This window comes from Neopsephotus bourkii, unplaced genomic scaffold (genome assembly GCF_033783945.1).
Source record: "Neopsephotus bourkii isolate Nb327-2 ecotype Australia unplaced genomic scaffold, CSIRO-AGI_Nbou_v1 NB_1388, whole genome shotgun sequence".
In the NCBI taxonomy this organism is placed as follows: Eukaryota; Metazoa; Chordata; class Aves; order Psittaciformes; family Psittacidae; genus Neopsephotus; species Neopsephotus bourkii.
The window spans coordinates 6242542-6266965 of NW_026901866.1; the positions used below are offsets into that span (position 1 = coordinate 6242542).

Consider the following 24424-nt stretch of genomic DNA (forward strand, 5'->3'; position numbering starts at 1 on the left):
TCTCATTTTAGAATGGCCTTAGTGTGTAAATCTGTATATCTGAATAATCTTTGAGGTTAGTTGTACTTGGTTTACTTGGTTGCTCTGCCATTGTATTTGCAGAGAGAAAGTGGCAGTATTGTTTTAAAAAAGCTCCTCAACCATAAATCATTTTGAACGTTTCTGTTATTCAGACTTTGAGCATGTGTCCTCAGGAATGCTTAAGCTGTTGTAGTATCCAGAAGTCATTACAGCTCAGTCATCTGGATCACAATTTCCAAGCCACTCACTTTTTTTGCAAAGTACGCACAGCCATTTCTGAAAATACTCCTATGGATTAAAAAAGAAAGGAATCTTTAAAAATGAAATCTTCCCTCGCTCTACACACCTCTCCCTCCCCCATTATACAGTGTTAAAATACCTTTATAACTAGATTATATTTTTATTTCCTCTGGCCCATAAGTCCATCTTTTTCGAACTGGCTCAGCTTCCAGAAAAGGTTTAGAAATTCCCTTATTCTAGAAAGCCTACAGCATGAAATTTGGAGCATTTTTCTGGGACACAGGGAAGCATGGGGTTTGAAATACCTCAGGTTAGAGAGCAAATGGTATTCAGATAGTTACTTCTACCTAAGGTATATGGAAATCATAATGCCAGTATTAGTGGTCAGCCTATGTGTCAGTAGGAAGGTAGAATTTATTCCAAAGCAACTTGAAATCCATAGGTGAGGTATTGATGGCAGTATCTTCCAGGTGCCTTTTTAATAGTTATAATAAAAAAGAATTAGATATTTTTTATCTCTTCTCTTACTCTTGGTTGTAAACGAGCTTTAGTTGCTGCACTTCCAAATACTGCTTCTGACACTGCATTGCAATTCCATTCCAATGTGTTGGATCTCTCTATATATTTTATAGGTTATGTAGGCATTTAATAATAATTAATTAAAGACACTAGATCCCAGTCAGTAACTCGGCTCTATAAATTAAATACTTTGGGACTGACCATCAAAATATTGAAGTTTCTTGTTGGGGTGGAGTGGTGATGCAGGCAGTGAATGTGGAGGAGGGTGAGAGTTTCTTGTTGTTTCTTTATATACCCAAGAGTTAAATTGCTGTCAGCTGTTTTATGAGCTACTTCCAGTCTACATGTAGAAGTTCCAACGATTTTGTGCAGAACCAAGCTACTTAAAACATGTCATGGGGTTCACAAAAAGCATCCTAGTTATCTGAGAAAAAAAAAAATCAAAGTGGTAGCACCACTGAATTAATTTATGAAAGGGAATGCTCCCCAGTAGTTTGCTCAGGTTGTTTAGATCTGACTTGGAATGTAAGGGTATTTCTTGGAAGACTGACATAATTACACATTTCTTCCTTTGTTATACTCACCTTCCTAGATCTGGCTCCAGCCAGTCTGCTTGGAACAATTGCACTCCCTCCTAACCTGGTCAGGTCTCCTGCTCTCTTTTACTGTGTTTACAGTAGCTCTCTCTGACTTACTAGTATTAGTGTTAAACATACCTTAGGCTCAGCCTCACAATTTTTTAGGGTTTGGTGAGTTTTGCATTCTGAAGTAAGAAGTGTGATCTTTACTTAAAGGTCTTCATTTCTTGAATGAAAAGTCTAACAGACTTTTCTGCTTGATTTTTTTTTTTTTTTATTTTCCAGTCCTTTGCCATGCAAGTCTTTTGTGAAAGAAAACAAGAAGTGACTGGTATCTTTTGGGTCATGAGTTGGGAGTGACAAAGTTGACAACCTTTCTTGTGAGGAAGAGGTACTTGTGTAAAGGGGAAGATACAAAGCTGAAACTGAATACCAATACTGTTCTGTTCTAAAAATCTGCTGTTCAGAAACTTAAATCATTTACTTTTTTAATTGGCTTTAAAGATTGAGAAAAGATTGATTCTCATGAGAGGTATTACAGCCCTTACATTATCTTTCCTTTTGAATTAGTAAAAAAAAAAACCCCACACAAGATTATAATCATGTCACTGGGGCCACACAGTGTATAGCGTGAATATACTCGGGTCATGCTTCTTGGTCCCAAGACTAGAGAAAAGCCTTTGATAGTGTTCAGTAGAAAAGGCATTCAGAAGTTTCACCAAACCTATGCGCTTACATGTTTGTAGATTAGGGCTGGGAATGAAAAATTGAGAATCTGCCTACATGTAATACTGTATTTAAGCTGTTGAAAGTACAGCTAGAAACCGGAAAAATAGTACTACTATAGTATAGGCTGAGAAAGTTGGGGCTGTTCAGCCTGGAGAAGAGAAGGCTGCGTGGAGACCTCATAGCAGCCTTCCAGTATCTGAAGGGGGCCTATAGGGATGCTGGGGATGGACTCTTCATTAGGGACTTTAGTGATAGGACAAGGGGTAACGGGTTAAAACTTGGAACAGGGGAAGGTTAGATTGGATATAAGGAGGAAATTCTTCCCTGTTAGGTTGGTGAGGCACTGGAATGGGTTGCAAATACTCCCTCCCTGGCAGTGTTCAAGGCCAGGTTGGACGAGGCCTTGGGTGATACAGTTTAGAGCGAGGTGTCCCTGCCCATTGCAGGGGGGTTGGCACTTGATGATCTTAAGGTCCTTTTCAACCCTAAGAGGTGTCCCTGCCCATTGCAGGGGGGTTGGCACTTGATGATCTTAAGGTCCTTTCCAACCCTAACTATTCTACGATTCTATGATCCAGAATCTAGACATGTTCGATTATGGGGTTCGATTGTAGGGTTCGATTATTTGAGATAAAAAGGAATCTTATCTCAAATGCTTATTTGTTTCTGAAATAAACCCTAGATAATGATGCTAATATCCTATATGCTCATTTTTGTTAAAAAGTATTTGGGTTTGAAATGTTGAGTTTTAAGATTTCTCACTTTAGAGATTCATCTTGTCTATACAAGGCAAATAATTTCTAATATCTTTAAAGAATACAGCTTGTAGAAGTGAGAAAAGAAACATGGATCAAGCAAGTATTTTTATGGTTAGCTGTGAACTTGCACGTAATGACACACGGATATTAAAGGATTTTTTATTTTTTATTTTTTTATCATTGAATAGTAGTAAGTAGACAAAGCCCTGTTTATGCTCTGAGAATTTAGATCTTGATCATGTGGATCTGGAGCTCTTCTGGTTTGAGTCTGATAACTGCAACATTTCCCATTAACATGCTGAGGTGGCTGCTTTGTGCTGGTGTTGAAGTCTTATATTAAGCTTCTAAATAAAGAAAACCTTCAGAACAGTAACCCATGTTTATTAAAAAAAAAAACAACCTATTTTGTTAGACCAGTCAGTCTCACATCTGTGCCTGGCAAAATCTTGGGGCACATTCTCCTGGAAGGCATGCTAAGGCACATGAAAAACAACAAGGTGCTTGGTGACAGCCAGCATGGCTTCACTAAGGGGAAAACCTGCCTGACCAACTTGGTGGCCTTCTATGATGGGGCTATGGAACTGATGGACAGAGGTAGAGCAGTTGATGTCATCTACCTGGGCTTGTGCAAAGCGTTCGAGACTGTCCCACAAGACATCCTTGTCTCTAAATTGGAGAGACATCAGTTTGGTAGATGAGTGAGTCCGTGGATAAAGAACTGGTTGGATGGCTGCATGCAAAGAGTTGTGGTCAATGGCTCAATGTCCAGCTGGAGACTAGTTACGAGTGGTGTCCCTCAGGGATCAGTGTTGGGACCGGTCTTGTTTAACATCTTCGTCACTGACATGGACAGTGGGATTGAGTGCGCCCTCAGCAAGTTCGCCGATGACACCAAGCTGTGTGGTTCGGTTCATACGCTGGAGGGAAGGAATGCCATCCAGAGGGACCTTGACATGCTTGTGAGGTGGGCTGATGCCAGCCTCGTGTAGTTTAACCATGCCAAGTGCAAGGTCCTACACCTGGGTAGGAGCAATCCCAGACACAGCTACAGGGTGGGCAGAGAAGAGATTCAGAGCAGCCCTGTGGAGAAGGACTTGGGGTGTTCATTGACGGGAAAATGAACATGAGCCAGCAGTGCGCACTTGCAGCCCAGAAAGCCAACTGTATCCTGGGCTGCATCAAAAATAGCATGGCCAGGAGGTCGAAGGAGGTGATCCTGCCCCTCTACTCTGCTCTTCTGAGACCTCATCTGAAGTATTGTGTGCAGTTCTGGTGTCCTCAACATAAAAAGGACATGGAACTGTTGGAACAAGTCCAGAGAAGGGCCACGAGGATGGTCAGGGGCCTGGAGCACCTCTGTATGAAGATAGGCTGAGAAAGTTGGGGCTGCTCAGCCTGAAGAAAAGGCTGTGTGGAGATCTCCCAGCAGCCTTCCAGTTCTGAAGGAGTTCTATAGGGATGCTGGGGAGAGACTCTTCATTAGGGACTGTAGTGATAGGACAAGGGGTAATGGGTTTAAACCTAAATAGGTGAGATTTAGATTGGATATAAGAAGGAAGTTCTTTACTGTGAGAGTGGTGAGGCACTGGAATGGGTTTCCCAAGGAAGTTGTGAATGTTCCATCCCTTGCAGCGTTGAAGGCCCGGTTGGACAGAGCCTTGGGTGGCATGGTGTAGTGTGAGGTGTCTCTGCCCATGGCAGGGGGATGGAACTGGATGATCTTAAGGACCTTTCCAACCCTAGCTATTCTATGGTTCTGAGCTGTAGTCACTTATTTACAATGGTGTGGGCTTTTGTTGTGCTTTTCACTGGACATCCTAGGGAAGGTGTACCTAATAAGGGTTTCAGAGGGCAGTTTTTTGATAGCTGTGTGGGAGAGTGTTATACCATCTTCAAACGTGAGGTAGAGAGTTCAGACTGTCAGTAAAAATATGTGGAGTTTTGGATGTTCTGAAGACATGAAAAAAAAAATTTGTATTGCTAAAGGCTTGGTTTCCAGTTCCAGGCTTTGGAGGTAGATGTATTAGGACACTGCCTCCCCAGTTCTACTGGTGGTTTACATGCTTCAGCGTGAAGAAGCTTTTGATGACATTGTGTTTAACAGTGGAAAAGAATACGTTGTGAAGCGTAAAAGTGTTGATGATGGGGTAATGTTTTAGGTGATGGTTGTGGGGGATTTTGTTTTTTTTTTTATTGGTTTGGTTTTTTTTGATTGGTTTAGGTTTTTTATATTTCTATGTGCAACAAAAACTATGGAAGGCAGGGATTTTATAGACTTGTGTCCTGCTGCTAATTGCGACCTACGTCTTTTGAGTTTTCTCTCAGGTTGGGCAGGCATAAAGTCTCACCTATATGGATTCTTACATTTCATAGCACATACAATTTTGATGCAACTAATTTTTTCTCCTTTCAGTGCCCTTAACGACTTACCTTGTGTGTTAACTGGCCTATTTTCATACAGCTTTAGATCAGAAAAATCAGTACTGTCCTATTAAACTTGTTTCCTCAAATCAATCTGAAAATAACTATGGTGTTTGATAAGATGTTTGCTAGTTTTGTTAATGATTGAATGTTTGTTTTGTTAATGATCGATTTTATTTGTTTTATGAAATATTGTGAGGTTTGGGGGTTGGGGGGTGTTTGAAGGTTGAGATGGTACAAGTGTTTTTTGGGTTAGGGGTTTTGTTTGGGGGGGTTCTGCTTTGGTTTGTATTTCTTTGAAAATTATAGCTTTGACTCAGTAAAGTATTAATCCAGTAGTTTATCTCCAGTGGTATATTATCTTTTAAAAATGCTTGTCATTCAGATTTGAATTTTCAGTATGAAGTAATCTGGATTAACTCCTTTGGGAGGAAGTATTCACTAAAATGCTGTAAAATGCAGTACTTCTTGTTGAAGTTTTGTATGAAATTACACACAAAATATAGTGTGAAAAAGCTGGTGTTAAATGTAGTAGAAATCCCCCCAAAACTACTCGCAGACCTAGAAAATGATTTGAGAAACCTTCAAATTTTAACTCCTCATTTTAGGAGCAAACAAATTTAAAAGCATCAAAAGGGACAAAGAATGATCATTTAACACACCTTAGAACTGCAGAACTACACTTTTTTTTTTTTTTTTTTTTTTAATCCTGCAGCACCTTTTCCTGCACATCTGCAGCAAATATTTAGATTCTTTCCTGTGCTTCCTTCCTTGCAGACCATTTAGGGAATCAGAGTGGAGTAACAAAAATTATTTCTGGGCATATAAACTGGAAGAGTTTATATGTGCAGAAATAATGTCATCCTTCTAGTGACAGAGCTAAAAGGCAGTAAAACTCAAGATGATTAGTGATGGGGTGTAGGGTAATGAAGAGCAAGAGGGAAAAAAAACCCACAATTGTTTTCCAATACAGTTGATAAGGAAAGGAGAGAAAGAACACAAAGGATTTGCAAGAATAATCTTAAATTCAGACAGATATTTCTTTTGAAATTTGGATATTATCTGTTATAATTAACCTCATTTTTCCACATGCTGTAAAAAATTTTGTATTTTTCTCTCAAAGCTGCATACATAACAATTAAATATTTAATTCTGGAACTACATTAATATTAAAAAGATATACTATTGTAATTCCTCAATCATCTCTCAGTAAGGGTTTTAGAATCTAGTAGTAATACAGGAATATGGGTTGTCTTGCTGTGCTATTTATTATACGTAGTGCAACAGGAAAAGATCAGTGCATGTCCCTCTAATTCACCTTAGATTGTTTTTAATCAAGAAACATTCAATGTAACAATGTTGCATAACATAAATTTTGCAGATAAATGAATTATGCAGATATTTCTAAAAACAGGCAATTTAGAGTGAGGGAATGATGTTGAAAGCTGCAACTTTGCTTCATAACTGAATGTGCATGTATATGTTTTTGTTGCCAAATAGTTCTGTTAATTATTCCTAATTACTGTTTTCATTATAGTTGAGCACGAGCCATAAATACATTTGTGTCTAGGTACAGGCAGTAATAGGTTCAAAAAGATTTTAGTTCTTACTAATTTCAGTTTTTGAAACAGTCCTCCTGTCTGGTAGCCTTTCTGGGAGACAACTGATGTGGCCTGAAAGCATAAAGTTAGTCTGGTGCTTAAAAGTTTGATAGAATAAGTATACAAATGAGAGATAACCAGCGATAGAGTAATACTTGATATCAGCACAGTAATGTTTTTTGAAGTGTGGCCTATTTCATTTGCTGAATATCTAGCAAGTCTGTACTGACAGAAGTGCTTGCTGTAGGGATCATGTACTTTTGAGGGTGGGAAGATTTACTCTGTATAAAAATAGTGTCCTGAACCCATACTACCTATGAGCAACGGTTAGTGAATAATTTGACCATAATGGAAACAATGTTAAAATTACATCCTTGTAACAGGAAGAAATTTGAACAGAGCCCCTTACCCACTCTTAGGATGTATATTTTCTGGTAACTCACAAAGACTAAATTTTGTTCTCAAATTTGATATATTGGTCAGTGATATCTTTTCTTTCTGTCTTCTTTCTGGAAGGTTGTCTTGGAATGCACGTTAAAGAAGGACCTTGTTTACAACAAAGTTACTCCTACTTTTTACCACTGGAAGATTGATGACAAAAAGTTTGGCCTTACATTTCAGAGTCCTGCTGATGCAAGAGCATTTGATAGAGGCATTCGGAGAGCAGTAGAGGATATTTCTCAAGGTACATATTTCAAATGAAGGGGCAGGGGAGGGGGCGGTATCATGACTGTTCAGTAAATAAGTCAAAGCACTTTGCTTAACATTAATGCTGGCAGTATTTAAGGATGTGAATTGACTTATAGCGCATTGAGATTTTAACAGGTTTTTAATAGTACTTCAGGCATTTCTAAAGTGCCATTGATCTAAGTGTCTTAAACTGTTTCACAGACCCTAATGAGGTAATTTTCAAAATACCCCATCATAATAAAGCATTGCCTCTATTTTTTTTAGTGATGAAGAAATGGGGGAAGCTAGAGTGTTACTTGCCTTACTTGGATCTTTCTAGAAGCTTGTAACAGCCTCTATGTTCTTAAAGGATAAACTGTTGAGACTCCTTGAGTCCTCTTTTATCTGCATGCGCTTTCATTTAATAGTTCTGTTTGTTTACTAACAGCTGACAGAGTAGTTCTGAGAAGAGGTTTAGATGGGACAGTAGAAGAATTTAATATGGCTAACTGAAAACTAGTGAGCAAACTGAAGAACATCATCAAGCTTAGATTTTGAACTGAAAATACGATAAGTGTGCTCCTGCATAGGGAGAGGCAAGAAGGGAAGAGAACAGGTGTTTATTGAATAGAAAGAACATCTCTTTCAAGCTTGTGAAAAGTAACTTAAAGGGAGAAATTTAAACAAAATATTCTGAGCTACTGATGTACTGTAAACTTATGTATTTAATGTGTGATACCATACAAGCAAAGGGAGAAACATTTCTGAAGGGAAATCCTTTTTGACATACTAGGATGACTTCTTTTGAACTGTGGTGATACTACCCATGTCCCTGCAAGAGAAATAACTGGAGAACATATGAATCCTTTCTTCACTTAGGGTCTCACAGTTCCAATTTCTGCTGATTTATATCAAAATACACAACAGTGAGCATTCATACCAACCAAAAGTATCTGCCTCTAATTTTCAAAATGTTATATTAGCAAGAATATATTCCCTTGCTTCTGACTTCTGATGACACTTTGAAAATGCTTTTATAAGAAAGGTGTCAACAAGACAGAGAAGTGTGGCGGGGAGTACTCAGTGTATAAAATGCAGAATGTGTAAATGAATGGTACTTATTAAAAGAAACTTGAAATACACTGATCTACTGGTTAAAAAAGCCAGCATATTTATATTACTATAGCCAAATATTGAAGGATTGTGTGGACTACTGGAAGCAGTAAACTGTAAATAAAAAGCAAATAACCTTGCCTTTTTATTTTTTTCTGTAGGTTATCCACCTTCCCAAAATGATGTTGAAGTGGCAGAAGACTGCTTTCAGGTGAGCATTTAAATTTTTAAATTAATTGTGCAGGTTTTTTAATTAATTCAACAGCTGTTTCCATTAGAATAAGGAAAATAAGAGGAGTGCCAAAATTCAGTTTAATGAAATAAGTTCCAGAACAATTACGTAGAAGGCTTTCAATATTGTCTATTGACAAGTAGTTGGTCAATAGGATGATTAACCATCCTGAGTTTTATTTTTACGTTTACAATGTCTGCTTTTACAACCTCTCAAGAGGTTAGGTGTCCTCTTCTAATTCATGGGAAGGTGAAATATTATTCTGGGAAAATAAGAATAAAAGGGTCAGGAGTTTTCTTCTTTTACATGCACGTCCTGGTTTTTTCCCAGATCTCACTCTACAGTGATAGACACTTCTGACATTATATACTTAGAGTGGAAAAGATGCTGAGTTAACAGTTAAAAGAATCTAGTCCAAACAAGGGTGGAAGTTCAGCTAATTTTTAAAAACACACTGAAGATAAACTAGTCATTTGCTGAGTTTCACATTTTTCTTGATCCATATTTACACCATTCAATATAGGTCATAATGGCATAAAATGTAAAAAACTTATCTTCTGCTATGCTTCAGGTTTGTAATGCTTTACACAAATACAGGTACTATAGCACTCGTGTAGCACTACCTGGTAATATGCAAGAATCCATGTACTTAAAAAGTCGGTATAAACGGATATTAAGGATACATATATATGTTAAATAGATATAACTGAGTAAAAATGTACTTGTGTCCGTGTGTGTATCATTTCTTCTTTCCTATTTACAGTTTCAGGGAAAGCCTTGGCTTTACTCGCACATATATTCAATTTTCAGAGTGCAGAAATTTAAAATGGAACTGATTTAGAAATAAGTTACTCAGGCGTCTTAGTGACTATTCAGAAAGCTGATAGTATTTGTAATTAGTTTCTTGGGGGAGTTTTGTCATTTATGCAAAATTAAATTATCATAGGTAGATGCAGTGTAGAACCTTTGCAACACAAACCCATGAAAATTAACACCCTGCTTTGAAGAATGGGTAAGAATTGAATTATGGTAGGAGACTGAGGGTCAAGTATTTAGAAAGGGTACTGCAATGCAGTGGCAATGCAGAAGACTACTGGTTTCTTTCCATTTTATGGTAGGAGAAATGTATCTGTGTAAGTGTTGGCTGTGCAACCACTTGTTGTTCTTTATTTGCAATGCTTTATTTTAAGGCACTTTAAAGTAAAATTGCTATAAATATTAGATATTTTGGATATCAAATAGGAGTGAGATTTTGACAGGGTGGAGGAAATGTGTGCCAAAGTTAATGCAGTTCTTAATCAGCTTTTAAAAGACTTGTTTAAACACACTTTGTTGCAAGGATTAATAATTGAGCAGTTTCTACAGGCCTAATGAGATTAGAGGAGACTAATTACCTCTTGATTATGCTGCCTAGTTGTTACATTTCTATATAAGGATGCCAAAATTGAAGCAAATGTCTGTGATTCTTTATATTTACAAAGTTTCTTGTTGGGAAACCGGAGAAAAGTGTGTTCACTTAAATGTAAATACAGATATATTTAGATACTAAATAGATTATGTAGGTTTACTTTATATATATTTAAAATAATATGTACATTTTTTGAAAAAGCTTTCTCTATATATAACTTAGAGGTACAAATAATCTGTTTAATATAAACTGCTGGTAGAATTATCAGTTGCATTCCATTTCTTCACCACCCAACACATACTACTTAATTGTAAATTCATGCTCTGGATAGATAGCAAGAACTGCCTGCTTTCTAGGGGCAAAAAAAAAGCTAGCCAGTCTCTCTTAACTGTATTACTGCATACCAAAGTAAACTAAATGATACTAGAATTGCCTATCTGCAACAATACCAGAAGGGGGAGTGGGGGCAGAAAGGCCGGGAAGGCTGAACCCACCTGGTTTAGCTATTTTTCATCTAAATGAGGTGCATGTATCAATAACAAAGCTGTAATTGCAGGATTATGAATGTCAGTGTAGAAAGGCTACAGCATTTTAGTTACAGGCACAGGTCTACTCATCAAGAATATCTGGGGCATACCAAATAGTGTACATTGTCCTCCAAATGATTTATTTCTTTCCCCTTCCAAGACTGATATTGTTTTAAGTGGCACTTGATACCCCAGGGTTTTTTAAGTTGAAGGACTAATAAGACCATTTTGTTTAAAGATAATGCATTATATATTGGAAGAGTTATGTTGACTTGTCCCCCCTTCTTCCCATTCCACTATAGTTTGAAAGATCTAAGAATATTTTGTTTTTCTTGTTTGCTTGGTTTTTTTTCCTGTTCTGTAAACTGTTTTCCCAAATCTCTAATAGTATTTTTGTGTAAGTTTTGGAGTATATCTATGCAAGGGCATTTTAGAGTGTGAATAGAATGTTAAAGAGCAGGTTGACACTTGGATCTGAGGGCAGTGGGATATTTGTTGTTTCATAAAAACATTCTTCCAGAATTATAATTTGTAATCTCTAAGGAATGAAATACAACAGATCAAGCAGTGGAGCTCCTCCAGTTAATTAAAAATACTAAGTAGTTGTAAAATGCTTCTAAGATAGCAGAATATCAGAAAGAGAAAAGGTTTATTTCATGCTTACTTTTTATAGCTTGTTTGTTAATGTGCTTGTATTTTTGTCTATACTCTGTAGTAACTATCATGTGTATTGTTATTCTTTGGTTTCATGTTTTTCTTTGTTAGTGTAGTAAATAAAGTCCCCAGGATGTCACCGGCATACATTTGAAAATATTAATAGGTCTTTGTCAGTTACATGATTTGCTGTAAAGGTGTTTTGCCTGTGCTGTTGCAGTCATCTTACACAGCTGGAATCCTGTATTTAGTGCATATTTGAATATGTGCAAGTATGAATGTAGCATGTACTTGATACATAAATTTCATTAACTGTGTTTTTAAGAATGTAAAGATGATTAGTGAAAGCAAAACATGCTTCATAAATTTATTTTACTGGCTGGTTATATTTGGTGCTATAGAAAGCAAATAAAATTATACAGATAAGGTCAAAACACACAGCCTTCTGATCTAGTCAGTGGCACTGCTGTGAAACCTCATGCCTACTAGTAATAAGTATTATCACATTTTGTGGATGTAGCAGGCGGAAATAGGGGTTGTCTAAAACTTGTATGTGCAACTCCTAAATGCAAATTCAAAAACTGAGCTCTTGTGCTTTCTAGACTAGCATTTTGCTCACTATCTTGAATCTTGGGTCACTAGATTATTTTTTTTAATTATATTTTTTAAATAAAACCTCACAGAGAAAGCATTCTTACAGAAGACCAAACTTATATGTGAAGAAGACTTAGCTTCTTTAGATGTTCTTGTTTCCAAGTAATATTAAAATCTTAATATTAAAAAATTCCATCACCTAAGGGTGTTCAGACTTGCTTGTAAAGGTTGCTAAAATTGTTATAATTACTATTAGTTGTTGAATGGACGTATTATATGCAAATTGTTTAAATCATTAAATAAACCTTAGTTTTACTGGATTAATTTCAAATAGAAATACACAAATGAGGTAATGCAGAGTTAGATGACTGCCTGCAATGTTTGTAAATGGATCCTGGGAATGTATATATACTTATATGGAAGTACACATGAGGAATTTGTAGGAGGTTTGGATTTTTTGATGAAAAACCAAGCATTTGAATGCAGCAGACAAGCAGCTTAGGTCAGTTTGCTTGTTTGTTCAAGGATTGGCTCAGATTCTTTTCCTCTACCAAATATAAACTTGCCATATCCCTAGCAGCCTGTTTGCAAGTTACAAAGTTGTGCTTTAGTTTACCAGTTCCTTCCTTGGAATCCCTAAAAACCTCCAGTGTGCTGAAAATATAATTCAGGTAGAACAGACTTGAAAGAAAAAGGTGTCTCAAGTGCCTTATTTTTTCACTTGACACTGTACAAAACATTCAGAGTAATTTAAGTAACATTTCAGTCTGTGTTAGAACTAAATACCTGATTATAATAGTTTCTTTGCCAAATATGAAAATAGTTGCTCCATCACTCTTAGAAATGGCTAAAGCAGAAGTTATTCAAAAGTTTTTGAAATCTTTATCATTTATTCACAATTTAAAAAAAATAATCCCACATTTAAATGCTTCTTGTTTTGGTTAGCATTAAACAGCAGATTTTCAGGCCTCATGGGAAGTAAATACAAGAACTGGGAAGCAACGGAAATGTGGTCTCTTATCCATCCTTCTGTGTAATCATTAAACTTACTTAGAGCAGAACATTTTTAACAATGTTTGCAGAACAATCTTGAATTCTCTCCCAGACTTTGGCAAACTGGGAGAAGTAAGAAGAGAAAATTTGAAGAAGAAGAGAAGCTCAATCTGGTTTTCATTTTCTCTACAGCTGTCATCTGGTTTTGAATTCTGCTGGAGAGCTACAGCTGGAGTCATTTTATTGCTTTACCCAGCATCCTTCTGCCTGCGCGCACAGAAATGTTTTAGTAGTCTTGGAAAAAAATTCAGAGTATCTCTTAGCAACCATAGGACAGTAATTATTATACCAGCAGCTGGGAGCAAACCAGATTTCCGTTGTGCATTAAAAACTGGCGTAGATTACTCTACAGATGATACTGAATAACCTATGCCAGTACTGTACTTTGCAGGCTGTGGTTAAAGGATATTGAGTGTGGGAGGTATAATTGCTTTGGATAGTAGAAAAGGGGAATGTGTGCATTTGTGTTTGTGTGTAATGTTCTGTATACTTGATATACCAAGCTTAGTTCTTGTGGAAAACTTTACATGTTTGCTTTTTACTTTAAAGCATTTCTAATACAATAGCATTTTTGTTTCAAGGGCCTCTTCCTACAGGTTGCTGGTGTTTCCATTATAAACGTGGTTTTTCAGGTATTCATGAATTTGTCATAGAACATCTAGTTGGAGCAGGAAGTGACATGCAAAGAAAGCTTTTTGATACTAATAAACATGGTTTGGCTATATCTAAACTACAAGTTTACTTAAAAATACAGAGTTCAGGAAATTGATCTGGCATTTCTGAGGTTGTGCAGAGTATTTATAGGCTGAATAAGACCGTAAGTGACCTGATCACTTTTGATTTTGCATAAATACCAGAAGTTAGGCTGTGCCCGCTTACGTGTAGTGTGCAGATTGGTAGGCTGAGTGTTGTGCTTTCTGAACAGCTGTCTCATGAGTGTCTGCCTTACAAAGGTCAAATGCCTTTCTCTTTGCCTTCTCCTTCCACCCCCAAATTTGTCCTTGAAGTCAATTAGCTTGAATTGTGGTGTCTGTGTTTGAATTTTATAAAAGCATTCCTTCATAATTGCTGTGTATAGGGCACAAATGCTTGCTTTAGGATTAATGTCTGTATTTCATACATCAGTGTATGGCACTGCTAGTTAGCACTGTAACGGGTGATCAGTGCCCATATCCTTTAGTAAATGGAGCCCTCCTGAACTGCCAAGGGGAGCGTGTATGTGTGTGTCTGTGAGCATGTGCATGTGTCTTTTTTGCTCTATAGTGTAGGTAGTTTATTTCTGAAGAAAAAAAGGTGTGAATCGCTTGCAGGAACAGGAAATAATGCAGGCTGTTGCAAATCTCACTCAGGGATAAAACTGGCTTGTAAAGAGTATGTGGGTTTTTTTCCCCTGGGAAAGAAGGAGGAGTAGTTTTCGCAGCTCTTATCCTTCTCCCTAGACCACTCAAATTGGTAATAGCTGGGGGGAGGTAAGGGGGTTAGGTAGTGCTTATCACTGTGGTTTCTGTGAAATGGCTTCTAGCTGTTAAGTGTGTTCCTAGTTTCAATAGTTTCTGCTTGTTGTAAGCATTTATAACATTGCTCAAACCCAAAATATTTGTAGGCATTTCTTCTTCATTCTGAATGCAGTTAGTTCTCCTGTGGTTTAAACCAGTGTTTTGGAAGCTTTTTATGTCATTGGGCAATGTACCTATAGGAGTACCTCCTGCTAGGAAGGTGTTTGATACTGCACTAATATTTGATGGGTTTACTCTTAAAATACGTAATACATCTATAAAATCATAAACTCTTGCCAGTCATTTCAGTGTTTCTTTTGTACTCCTTTTCCAGCAGTTTGACCAGAAAATTTAATCTTGACAACAGCAGGGCTGAATGCTTAGTTGGTGGTGTCATGCCCAAGGATCTGCAAAAAGTACTTCTTCCTGGCGTTTTGCCTGTCTTCAGAATTTTTCAGTAGAATCTTAACCTGACTGAGCCCTTGTTCTTCATGGGGTGTGCGCTCTCCAGTATTAATTAAAGCTGATTATTAATTACTAATTCTAATGTTTTTCCTCTCAGAGTGCTTCTGAACAATATATATATTCTTAGTGATGTGATGATTTTCTTTCTCAAAGATCAGTTACAGAACAGCTACTTGCACTTTGTCTAGGTGACTAGAACTTGATACATTAGTCTTTTATGTATGTGAGGTGCTAATGTAATACCAGAGTAAGTTCCTTAAGTATTTTGATAAAACTAATGATTCAGTGTACTTAACTGATAGTAAGTGTACTTATTAGTACTTAATCTGCCAAACCTTCAGGTTTGCCTCTGCCTCAGTAGTTTTCTGGAGGGTTTTTATTGTTTCCCCCTTAATGTTTCCTTAATATATATACAAATCCTTACATTAAAGCTGAAACATAACATTCTTGTTGCAGGAAGTTGTATGATGCCAGAATTTTCTCAGTGATATCAGATGATAGTAGCTAGTTAACTTTACAGCATCTCTCAATGCAAACAAAATATTGTTGTTTTGTTGTACAAAAACAACATTGTTCATTTTTTTGGCAGCTCAGTGGGATTTTTATCAATATGTTCTACTGTATCCTGAGTATATCCCAGCCCGTTAAGCTTAAAAATGAGAACTGTTTGGTTTTTCTATTCTTTTCAGAAATTGGATCATGTCACAAGCCAATATTCCACCCAAACGTACTTCCTCTTCCTTATTCTCAATGGCACATGTCCTGCAGATACCTCATTATATGTTGCCACATGGTCTCATTTTTGTATCAGATTACCTGATAGAACCTTAATTTCAAAAAGACAGTGATTAGTTGTTTAATACACACTTGCTGTAATTAGATATTTTAATTGAGCCACTTTATGTTGAAACTGACTTTTCCTTTTCAGCTGATCTTAGTTTTAATTTATTAAAAAGACTAGCTTTTGCCTTATTTGCCTCAAATTTTTTCCTCCAGGTGTATAATATATGTGAATACTGGCAGCTTCATGCGTAGCTAGCGAAAGCATAATCACAGAGACTGGGCTTATCTCTCCTTCCTTAAAGAACTTCTTTAGTGTGATTTGGTAACTGAGTTAAAGGCATGGATCTTTAATGCCTGAGTTGTTTGTGTATGCTCAGCAGAAAAGGAACTCGTATTTTCTAAGGCTTACTTACAGTAAAGAAAACACTTCTGTACTTATAAGTACTTTAAAAATGTGTATTTAAAAGTATTTGTGTTTATAGATGCCTCTAGCATGTTATGGAGAGTATTAATGCATTCATGCATGAACGTTGTGGGGTTTGTGTGTTTGTGTAAATGCAAAATCGTTTCAAGGGTGTTCTTATGTCTTCTAGACTACTCAAGAAAATACATCAGGTTCATTAATGAAAGATCACCTTTTCCAACACGAAACTGTAGTAACCAGTGAACCTTACAATAGTGCAAATATAAGGCCTTCAGCATTTGAGGATTTCAACACCAGGAGAGCCTGTTTTCCTAGCCAACCTAACCAGGTAAGACTACTGATAAAAGAAGCAGTTCTTACTTTGCTTGTTGCATTAACACCAGAGTGTAGTTTCTGCACTTTCATTCTAAGTCCCTGTATTGGAGCATTATACTCTCAACTTCTTGAAATGATCAATATAAGCATTGCAGCTGAAATACTAGTGTTGTTATGGCAGAGGTAAGGCTTTGCGAAAGTATTTACCTGTGCTTGTAGTGCAGCAGACAGCATGAATAAATCTTTCACTTTCTCTGAACTCTTATTTCTGTATTACAGACTCAATATCTGCAGCATCGAAAAGCTGTTGAAATTTTTCAGAAAATGTTGATTGGGCATGAGCTCGATCTCAGTTGCATGTATACAATTTTTTTTTTTCTTTTTATTAGAAATGTTGAAAGGTATCTTTAAAAGATATCTTGGATGCATTACACCATGGGGCACTTTTGCTAAGTATGTTTATTGAAACGTTTTATACTTTCTTACTGCCCGTTTGAACTAAAATATTCTATTTTGGTACAGAAAGGAAAATGGTTTATCTGTTATGCATGAAAAGTATTAAGTTATTGGTAAACAGATTCTTGAATCAGAAAACAACCCACTAGCAGGAGGAAGGCTGATGTACAGACATTTTTTGAATGTTTTTAAAAGATTAGAAAGACAATGTTACAACTTTTCCTTTAACACTATAGATTTTGCTTTTTTCTAAGCCTCAAATAACTGACAGTTTTTAAAGGCTGTAAAAGTAGACTTAATAGTGAGTTGGATAATAATTACTTTGAGGGTCTTACACCTAGAAGCAAACACAGGGGAAGCTTTTTAGAATAAGCTTAACAGAAGTCAAAGCAGAACACAAGTTCAAGTAGTTGTGAACACTTGTACAGAAAATGATGCGACTTGAAATACAGCTTTTTAATACCCTTGGTCATTATTACAAAGAAAGAAAGGACTGTATGAAAGCCTTGTTATCAGCTGTTTTCTAACTGCTTTATTGGGCAAAAGAAGCAAGAACTAAGGAACTTGAAATAATGAACTTAACGATTTTTAATCATTGATCTACTCCAGTTATCTCTTTGTATGAGTCACCTCATATTTGTTTGTTCTGTGCATCAGGAGATACATATTTTTCCTCTTCCCCTTTACCCCCCTTCAAATATCATAGAGTAGAATAGATGGGTGGTCAGGTTATTGCGGCTAACACTTAACAGCTGTAGTAACCAGTGATGTATGCGTATTAGTCTTCATCGTAAATGAAAGTGTGGTGGTCTTAAAATGCTTGTGTGTTTTAAGAGCACATATAGAACTGGCTACTGAGAAAATGATGATTTAAGCTATGGTATTCTGGGTAGCGTCTGTCTGATAAAAATTAAATAGGAATTTCCCGGAAATGACAGTTCATTCCTTGTCGACTGAAGTTACGGGAGATACCATGGAAATTTAAGTAGATGTTCTTTAAATTATTTTTCTTATACTATAGCACCACCTGCATCTGACACCCCATGCTTTCTGCATGGTTCTGTGGTTTGCACATTTAGAACATAGGCAAACCAGCAAAATCTCACATTGTCTCTGCTGAATGCCATGTATGTGACCATGTGGCACAGCAGATCTTGAGGCAAATACATGGTTTGTTTCAATTTGTATAAATAAGTTTGGCTGTGCTAGTAAGTTGAAAAGCCCGGAGAAGTCATTAATGAGAGTTCAGATTTTTACCTGTAATCCTTTGGCTGTTACTACAAAATACGGAAGTCCCTCCACTCTTCAGCTTCTGATACATTGATGTCCCTTTGACTTATATGTAGTACCTGGCAATGATATATTTTTTTGCTGGTGTCCTCATGTTGTCGAGTTGCAAGCTGGGCAAATTCAGGTATATCTGTTTGAGGGGAGGCAGTAAAGGCTGCAGTATCAAGCGTCTGTGTCTTACTTAAAGATGCACCTGTTCAAATAAGGTGTAATACCAGTGAGTTCAGTTATGTCAACAAAAATTTTCTGCCTAATTTCCAGTTGGTCAGTCATGTTCATAGTGAGATTCTCTATGGGATTTCAGTTTGCTGTCATATTCTTCCTCCCTTCCTGATTCAGCTGTTATACAGTGATGGCACTTGCACTGAGTTACAGTTTTGAATGCCTAGAGGACGATGTGCATTATTCGTGTTGAAGTTTGTTGGTATTTGTACCTAACTGAATCTGGATTCTGTAGTGTTGTGAAGGTTTCCTGTATCTCATGCTTTCGTATAGATCCCATTAAACACCCAGTGTGTAAGCACTTCGTTTATAAAGCTTTTCCAACATTTCTCCTACTTGTTTCCAGTGTTTCCCACTTGCTGTCTTAAAAAATGGTTTCTTAGTATCAGTTGCATGAAGAACATAATGCTGCCTTGTTTGTAGCATATCAGACCTTAAGCATTTTAATAGGTGTTTGGCTGGGGGCTTGAGAAAAAGAAATGAGTTCTGTGTATGTGATGTGTTCTGCCCAAACAAATAAAAAGCCTTCAAAGACTGGGGAGAGGTCAGGTTTTACAGTTGCTAGTATTTGTAGTGATCTTTAATGGCTATTAGATGTCTGGGGAATGGGAGGTTGAGGGTGGGTTTTTTTGGTTGGAGGTTTTGGTTTTGTTCTTTTTTTCTTTTTTTTTTTTTTTTACTTTTAAACAATGGATTTTATTTAATGCATTTAAATGCATGCCTGGTATTCTGCATGTACAGTTGAGTAGGATCCTTTATGCCTGGAACATACAGAATTCTAATGTCATTTTGATGGTTTTTCCTGTAAATTTATGCTGTTAACTGTTCAGAAAAGCCAGTTAGCCATAGCTAGTTATTGATGATAGAACAATAGGCTTTTGTTTGAAAACAGAAGTGAGAAGCACTCTGCTTTTATAAGCAAAGGGGGGGCCTAACTGCTTCTGTGGGAGCCTGTGGAAGGGTGGAAGAGCATTTATGTTAGCTGAATAGGATATAACCTTTCTTCATCCTGTATTCTTGAGACCCTCTGGAAGTCCAGCTACATGCCTTGGAACCAAGAAAAAAAGTATTATTCATGTTAGCATACTCTAGTTGAAACTACCAGGGCAAAGCAGCTCTAATTACAGTTTTGTACTTAACACATGAGGATTATTAAGCAGGGAAGTGATGGTTAGAGCAGGCTACAGGTATTCTTATGTAATCAGAAGCTGACATATTTTAAGAAGCTATTCCTTTCTCTTTCCCAGCTGTCTTCCCTCTTTCCTTCTCTGCCTCCTACCCCAAAACCAGGTGCCTGCAGACTTTAGTGTAGTAGGAGCACAGACATGTGCAAAGTGAAACAGTACAGTGTTAACTTGTTGCTACACACCACAGATTAGGAACATGCAGTTCTACTGTTGTCCTAGACAATGGAATAGTGACATTAATTCTCATTAATTTAATCAGTACTAATAAGGTAAATATTCTCAAAGCAACAATACTGATGCCAAAGATGCATTCCCAAATAATTCATGACTCTGGAAGACTTTGTAAGGCTAATTGGTTAAGGAGTGGGTGTTTTTCAGTTTTCACTGTGAGATGGTTGGCTGTGCACTTGACAGGAGAAAAAGGTGGAATTTGACTTGAAGCTTTCTTATATTCTGGACGTGATCATAATAGCGCGACAGTGTAGGAAAATATCTGCCTGTCTATGAGGCAGGAACACAAGGGCATACTGAGACTTCTGTTTTGCTCACTATCTGATATTTTTATGAGCTCCTTCCATGCACGTCCTAAATGTTTATCCTGTCATTATTTGTACCTTTTCTTGAAGGTCACTTATAACGTGATTTCAGTAACATTTAGTGGCAGTTCACTGTCTTAATATCTAAGGTCTGCCGCATTTCAGTTTAGATTATTTAAATTTGACACCTTCAACAACTTTTTCATGCCCTTTGATTGTTAAGGCAGAATAAACAAGAACTCTGTCTTATCTCTCTGCTGTTTTTCTATGTGTTTAGCACATTCCCTTTTACTTGCCTTTTGAGATAAAAGGACTTGAATTATGGTCAGTTTCTAAGTTGAGAATTTTAAAAGTAGTTGGGTGTTTGCATGCCAGTGACCTAAGCTAATCAATTTAACTACTGTATATAAGCTAAGGGGGGGGGGGGGGGTGTGCATTTTTAAGCCATTAGTTTTGATTAATCGTGCCACTGAATATTATTCATCACATGGTAAAATCCTTATCTGGAATACAGCTTTGAAAATAAGTAACCAGTATTCAATACTCCTATTGCAAAAGTGGAGGAAGTTTGAAAACTTAGAGCAGGAATAAAGGAAAGCTTCTCTTAGATAACACAAGTAACTCAGTGAATGTATGTATGGGGGAATGTGAAATCCTAAAGCAGTGGCTAATATGTGATGTGAAATCATCAATTTCATGTGAGGGGTAATAGATCTGTGGAATTAGTTGCCACTGGAAGATGTTAAAATCTGAATTTTGAGCATATTTCAAAGAACAGTATGAAGTTTTATGTGGATACCAAAATATCCAAAGCATTTATGAGGTACTAAAAAAGTCAGGAAAGAATACTAAAGCTCATGGTTCTGATATCATGCAAAAGGATGATTATTGTGGGGAAGTCTATAAATCGTACTGGTATGAAAATAGGCTGAAATTTTTATCTTCAAGCAGCAAGGGGAAAAAAAAAACCTGGCTTTTCGTTTCCTGATCTGAGTTTTACATTGTAGGTGGACATAAATTTGGGATACACTGTAGTGAACTTATCTTGCTTTGCCATTTCAGGTGCCACTGAAGTCAATCAGACATGTTAGTTTTCAGGATGAAGATGAAATTGTTAGGATAAACCCTCGTGACATTTTGATACGTCGTTATGCAGACTACAGGCATCCTGATATGTGGAAGAACGACCTGGAGAGGGATGACGCAGACTCAAATATACCATTTTCTAAATCAGACAGTAAAAAATCTGACTATTTATACCCATGTGGGGATGGAACTAAGTTGAATTCCCTGAAAGACTCAAAGAGTTCTGTGGTATTTAAAACTCAGCCTTCCTCATCAAAATTTAAAAACTCAAAAAGAAGAAAAGAGGATGGTGAACGTTCCCGCTGTATATACTGCCAGGAGAGGTTTAATCATGAAGATAATGGCAGAGGAAAATGTCAAGATGCGCCAGATCCTATTAAAAGATGCATCTACCAAGTTAGTTGCATGCTTTGCGCAGAGAGCATGCTTTATCACTGCATGTCAGACTCTGAAGGAGATTTTTCTGATCCTTGCTCATGTGACACTAGTGATGACAAGTTCTGCTTACGCTGGTTAGCACTGGTGGCACTCTCGTTCATTGCTCCATGTATGTGCTGCTACCTCCCCTTGAGAGCATGCCATCACTGCGGTGAGGTGTGTGGGTGCTGTGGAGGAAAGCATAAAGCTGCAGGATGAATCAGTCTTGTGCCAAACAGAGCTGAAAAATCTTTGTTTCCAGGAAGCATCTAACTTGGATTTGTGGAAGGTTTTTGGCAAGCTGAAGGGAATCTTCCTTCATGTAAGAGATGCTTGATGTGGAGGAAGCAACAAGACTTGTCAGACCTTGGCATTTTACAAGTGCTAGCCACGCCTAACTATTTCCTTTGAGCGCGTGGCATTTGTTGCAAGTTGTGAAGGAGATTTTGCAAAGGAAAGCCTATTCTTATTATCGGCTATAAAATGAGTATATAAACTATGATTATACTAAAAGGGATTAACTTTTGCCACTTTGTACATTCATGGTTTAGGTAAGGGGGCTCTTTTAAAAGGATTAAAACTTACCTGAGGGGAAATTTTAACTAAAAGTGCACTAGTGACAGTTGATTTAAGCTTAAGAAAAGTTAATACTCGGCAAATGAGAAATGAAACTGATTTTAAGTGCAACTAAATCACTTATTAATAGTTTTTTGGAAGCAACTTTATGTATAAATAACAAATGTTTATATTTAACTAAATGTGTAAGGTACGAATTATTACATGTTAAACTTCCCTTCCCTCTGATACAGTAGGTATGGACTGTATCTACTGTCACATTCCATGGTAGTATTTTAAATATTTAATTAGTTAATTTAGTCGCATTTTTATTCCAGATGGACAAATTGATATTTTCAGTCCTGGTTCCCTTCAGCTACAGTTTGTGTTGAGTTGTATCCATACATTCTGATAATCTAAAAACCTTTAAAATATTAATTATTCTAATCTTGAGTGACCAATATTTTTTTTGTTAAGCACAGATGTAATTGTCTAAAATGTTCTTGTTAGAACATAACATTTATTTTTATATATAAATGACTTTGATTTCAACATAATAGCAAAAAGGAAATTGTTTCTGTTGCTCAACCAGCAAGTTGTTTTCTTTTGGGGTGTCCTCCAAAAATACTTTATTGCATATTCAAATGTTCATTAAGCAAAAGGTACGTTAAGGCAGTTGTAACAAATTGTCATCAGTGTTCTTGTTTATCCTTCTGTTAAACTAGGATCCTGTTCAGCTGTTTATCAAGTACTATGATTAAAACAAAAGATTAATAACAAAAGTGAAATTGTTTTCATTATTTTGAACTTCAACTTTCTCTTACTTGAATGGGCAAGAACAAAAGTACGGTGTGTTTTGTTCAGAAACAACAACAAAAAGACTTAGCTTGAGAAATGAATTAACAGCCCAGGCAAAATTGGAGTGAACGTCTTAACTGAGGAAATTCAGAGGGAGGGCGGGGAAGTGGGGAGAGAGAGAATGTGTCTGTGTGGTAGTATCTTGTGTACGATACTTGTTACGGCTTTGTACTTACTAAGTGTTTAACTTTCAGATAAGAATGAACTGATTAACCCATAGAGAATTTGTTAAAGCATTTGGTGCTTTGCTCTGTCATGAAGTAAGAAACATTTACTTCTCATTATAGATACGTAAAACACTACAACTAGTCACAATTCATTAGCGACGGTGCCTAATTGATATTCTGGCTGGAGTAGGACTGTCTTCAGTGTACCCTTGTTATTAGACAAACAAAAAAAAAGGAACTGATTTTAAAAGATAACTTTTTCTCACTTCCTATGCATTTCTTCCATATATTTTATGTAATTTTTCTTTCTGCATGCATTGGTGCCCTTAATTTTCCTTCGTAGCCCAGGAGTAAAATAAGCAAATGTATATAACATTAGCTGTCTGTAAAAATACTTTTTAAAAGAAAACATTTATATTTATATTACAACTTGAATTGACCACCTTGTGTACATAGATCATCTCAAAGTATTATTTCACATTGAAAAGATGACAAATATATTGATAACTGTAGAAGTTACGGAAGAGCTTCTAGTTTTGTATTAAGAGTTGACTGGATGAATTAAGTCCAAGAATATGACACGGTAGCAGCGGTCTTGGTTTTTACTGTTTATATATTTGAAAGCTGCTACTCTGGTTGATTTTCATGCTTCACACATTATCAGCTAAACTTGGTTGCCTAGAATAGACTGTTAACTTTTAAAAGAAATTTGATAAAAAGTGGTGTTTTTCTAGTGAATGAGAGGAATTTACTATTTGTACATTCTAGGTTCCTAATTCAAGGTGAAGAAACATATGAATGACCTAAGAAAAGAACTTGCTGGCTGTATAGGAAAATGCTATAGAATCCTGTTGTATATATACTTCAAGAAAGAAATGAGTTTAACAGTTTCCTCTGAGCACTAGACAACATAGTGAAACTCCTGGTCCTGTACTGTATTTTATATGAAACATATATGCTTTAATATTTTTATTGAATATGTGCATTAATATTTTCACCTTGCATTTAATCACATTGCTGCTAAAATGATTTCATCTTTTGCTTTCCTCT

General features: G+C 36.6%; 1 protein-coding gene across 2 annotated transcripts in view; it reads left to right on the forward strand.

The window, feature by feature from the left end:
• The window catches only part of SPRED1 (sprouty related EVH1 domain containing 1), a 62437-nt gene extending 39306 nt beyond the window's left edge, over positions 1-23131 (forward strand). Inside the window, exons 3-6 of one of the 2 annotated variants that reach the window (XM_061367696.1) lie at positions 7384-7552; positions 8811-8860; positions 16506-16613; positions 21354-23131. In XM_061367696.1, coding sequence (XP_061223680.1) covers positions 7384-7552; positions 8811-8860; positions 16506-16613; positions 21354-22013 — 987 coding nt within the window. In that variant the 3' untranslated portion in view covers positions 22014-23131. Of the gene's footprint in view, positions 1-7383; positions 7553-8810; positions 8861-16454; positions 16614-21353 lie in introns of both variants that reach the window. The other variant, XM_061367695.1, reaches the window with a different exon arrangement.
• Positions 23132-24424: the final 1293 nt, after the last annotated feature.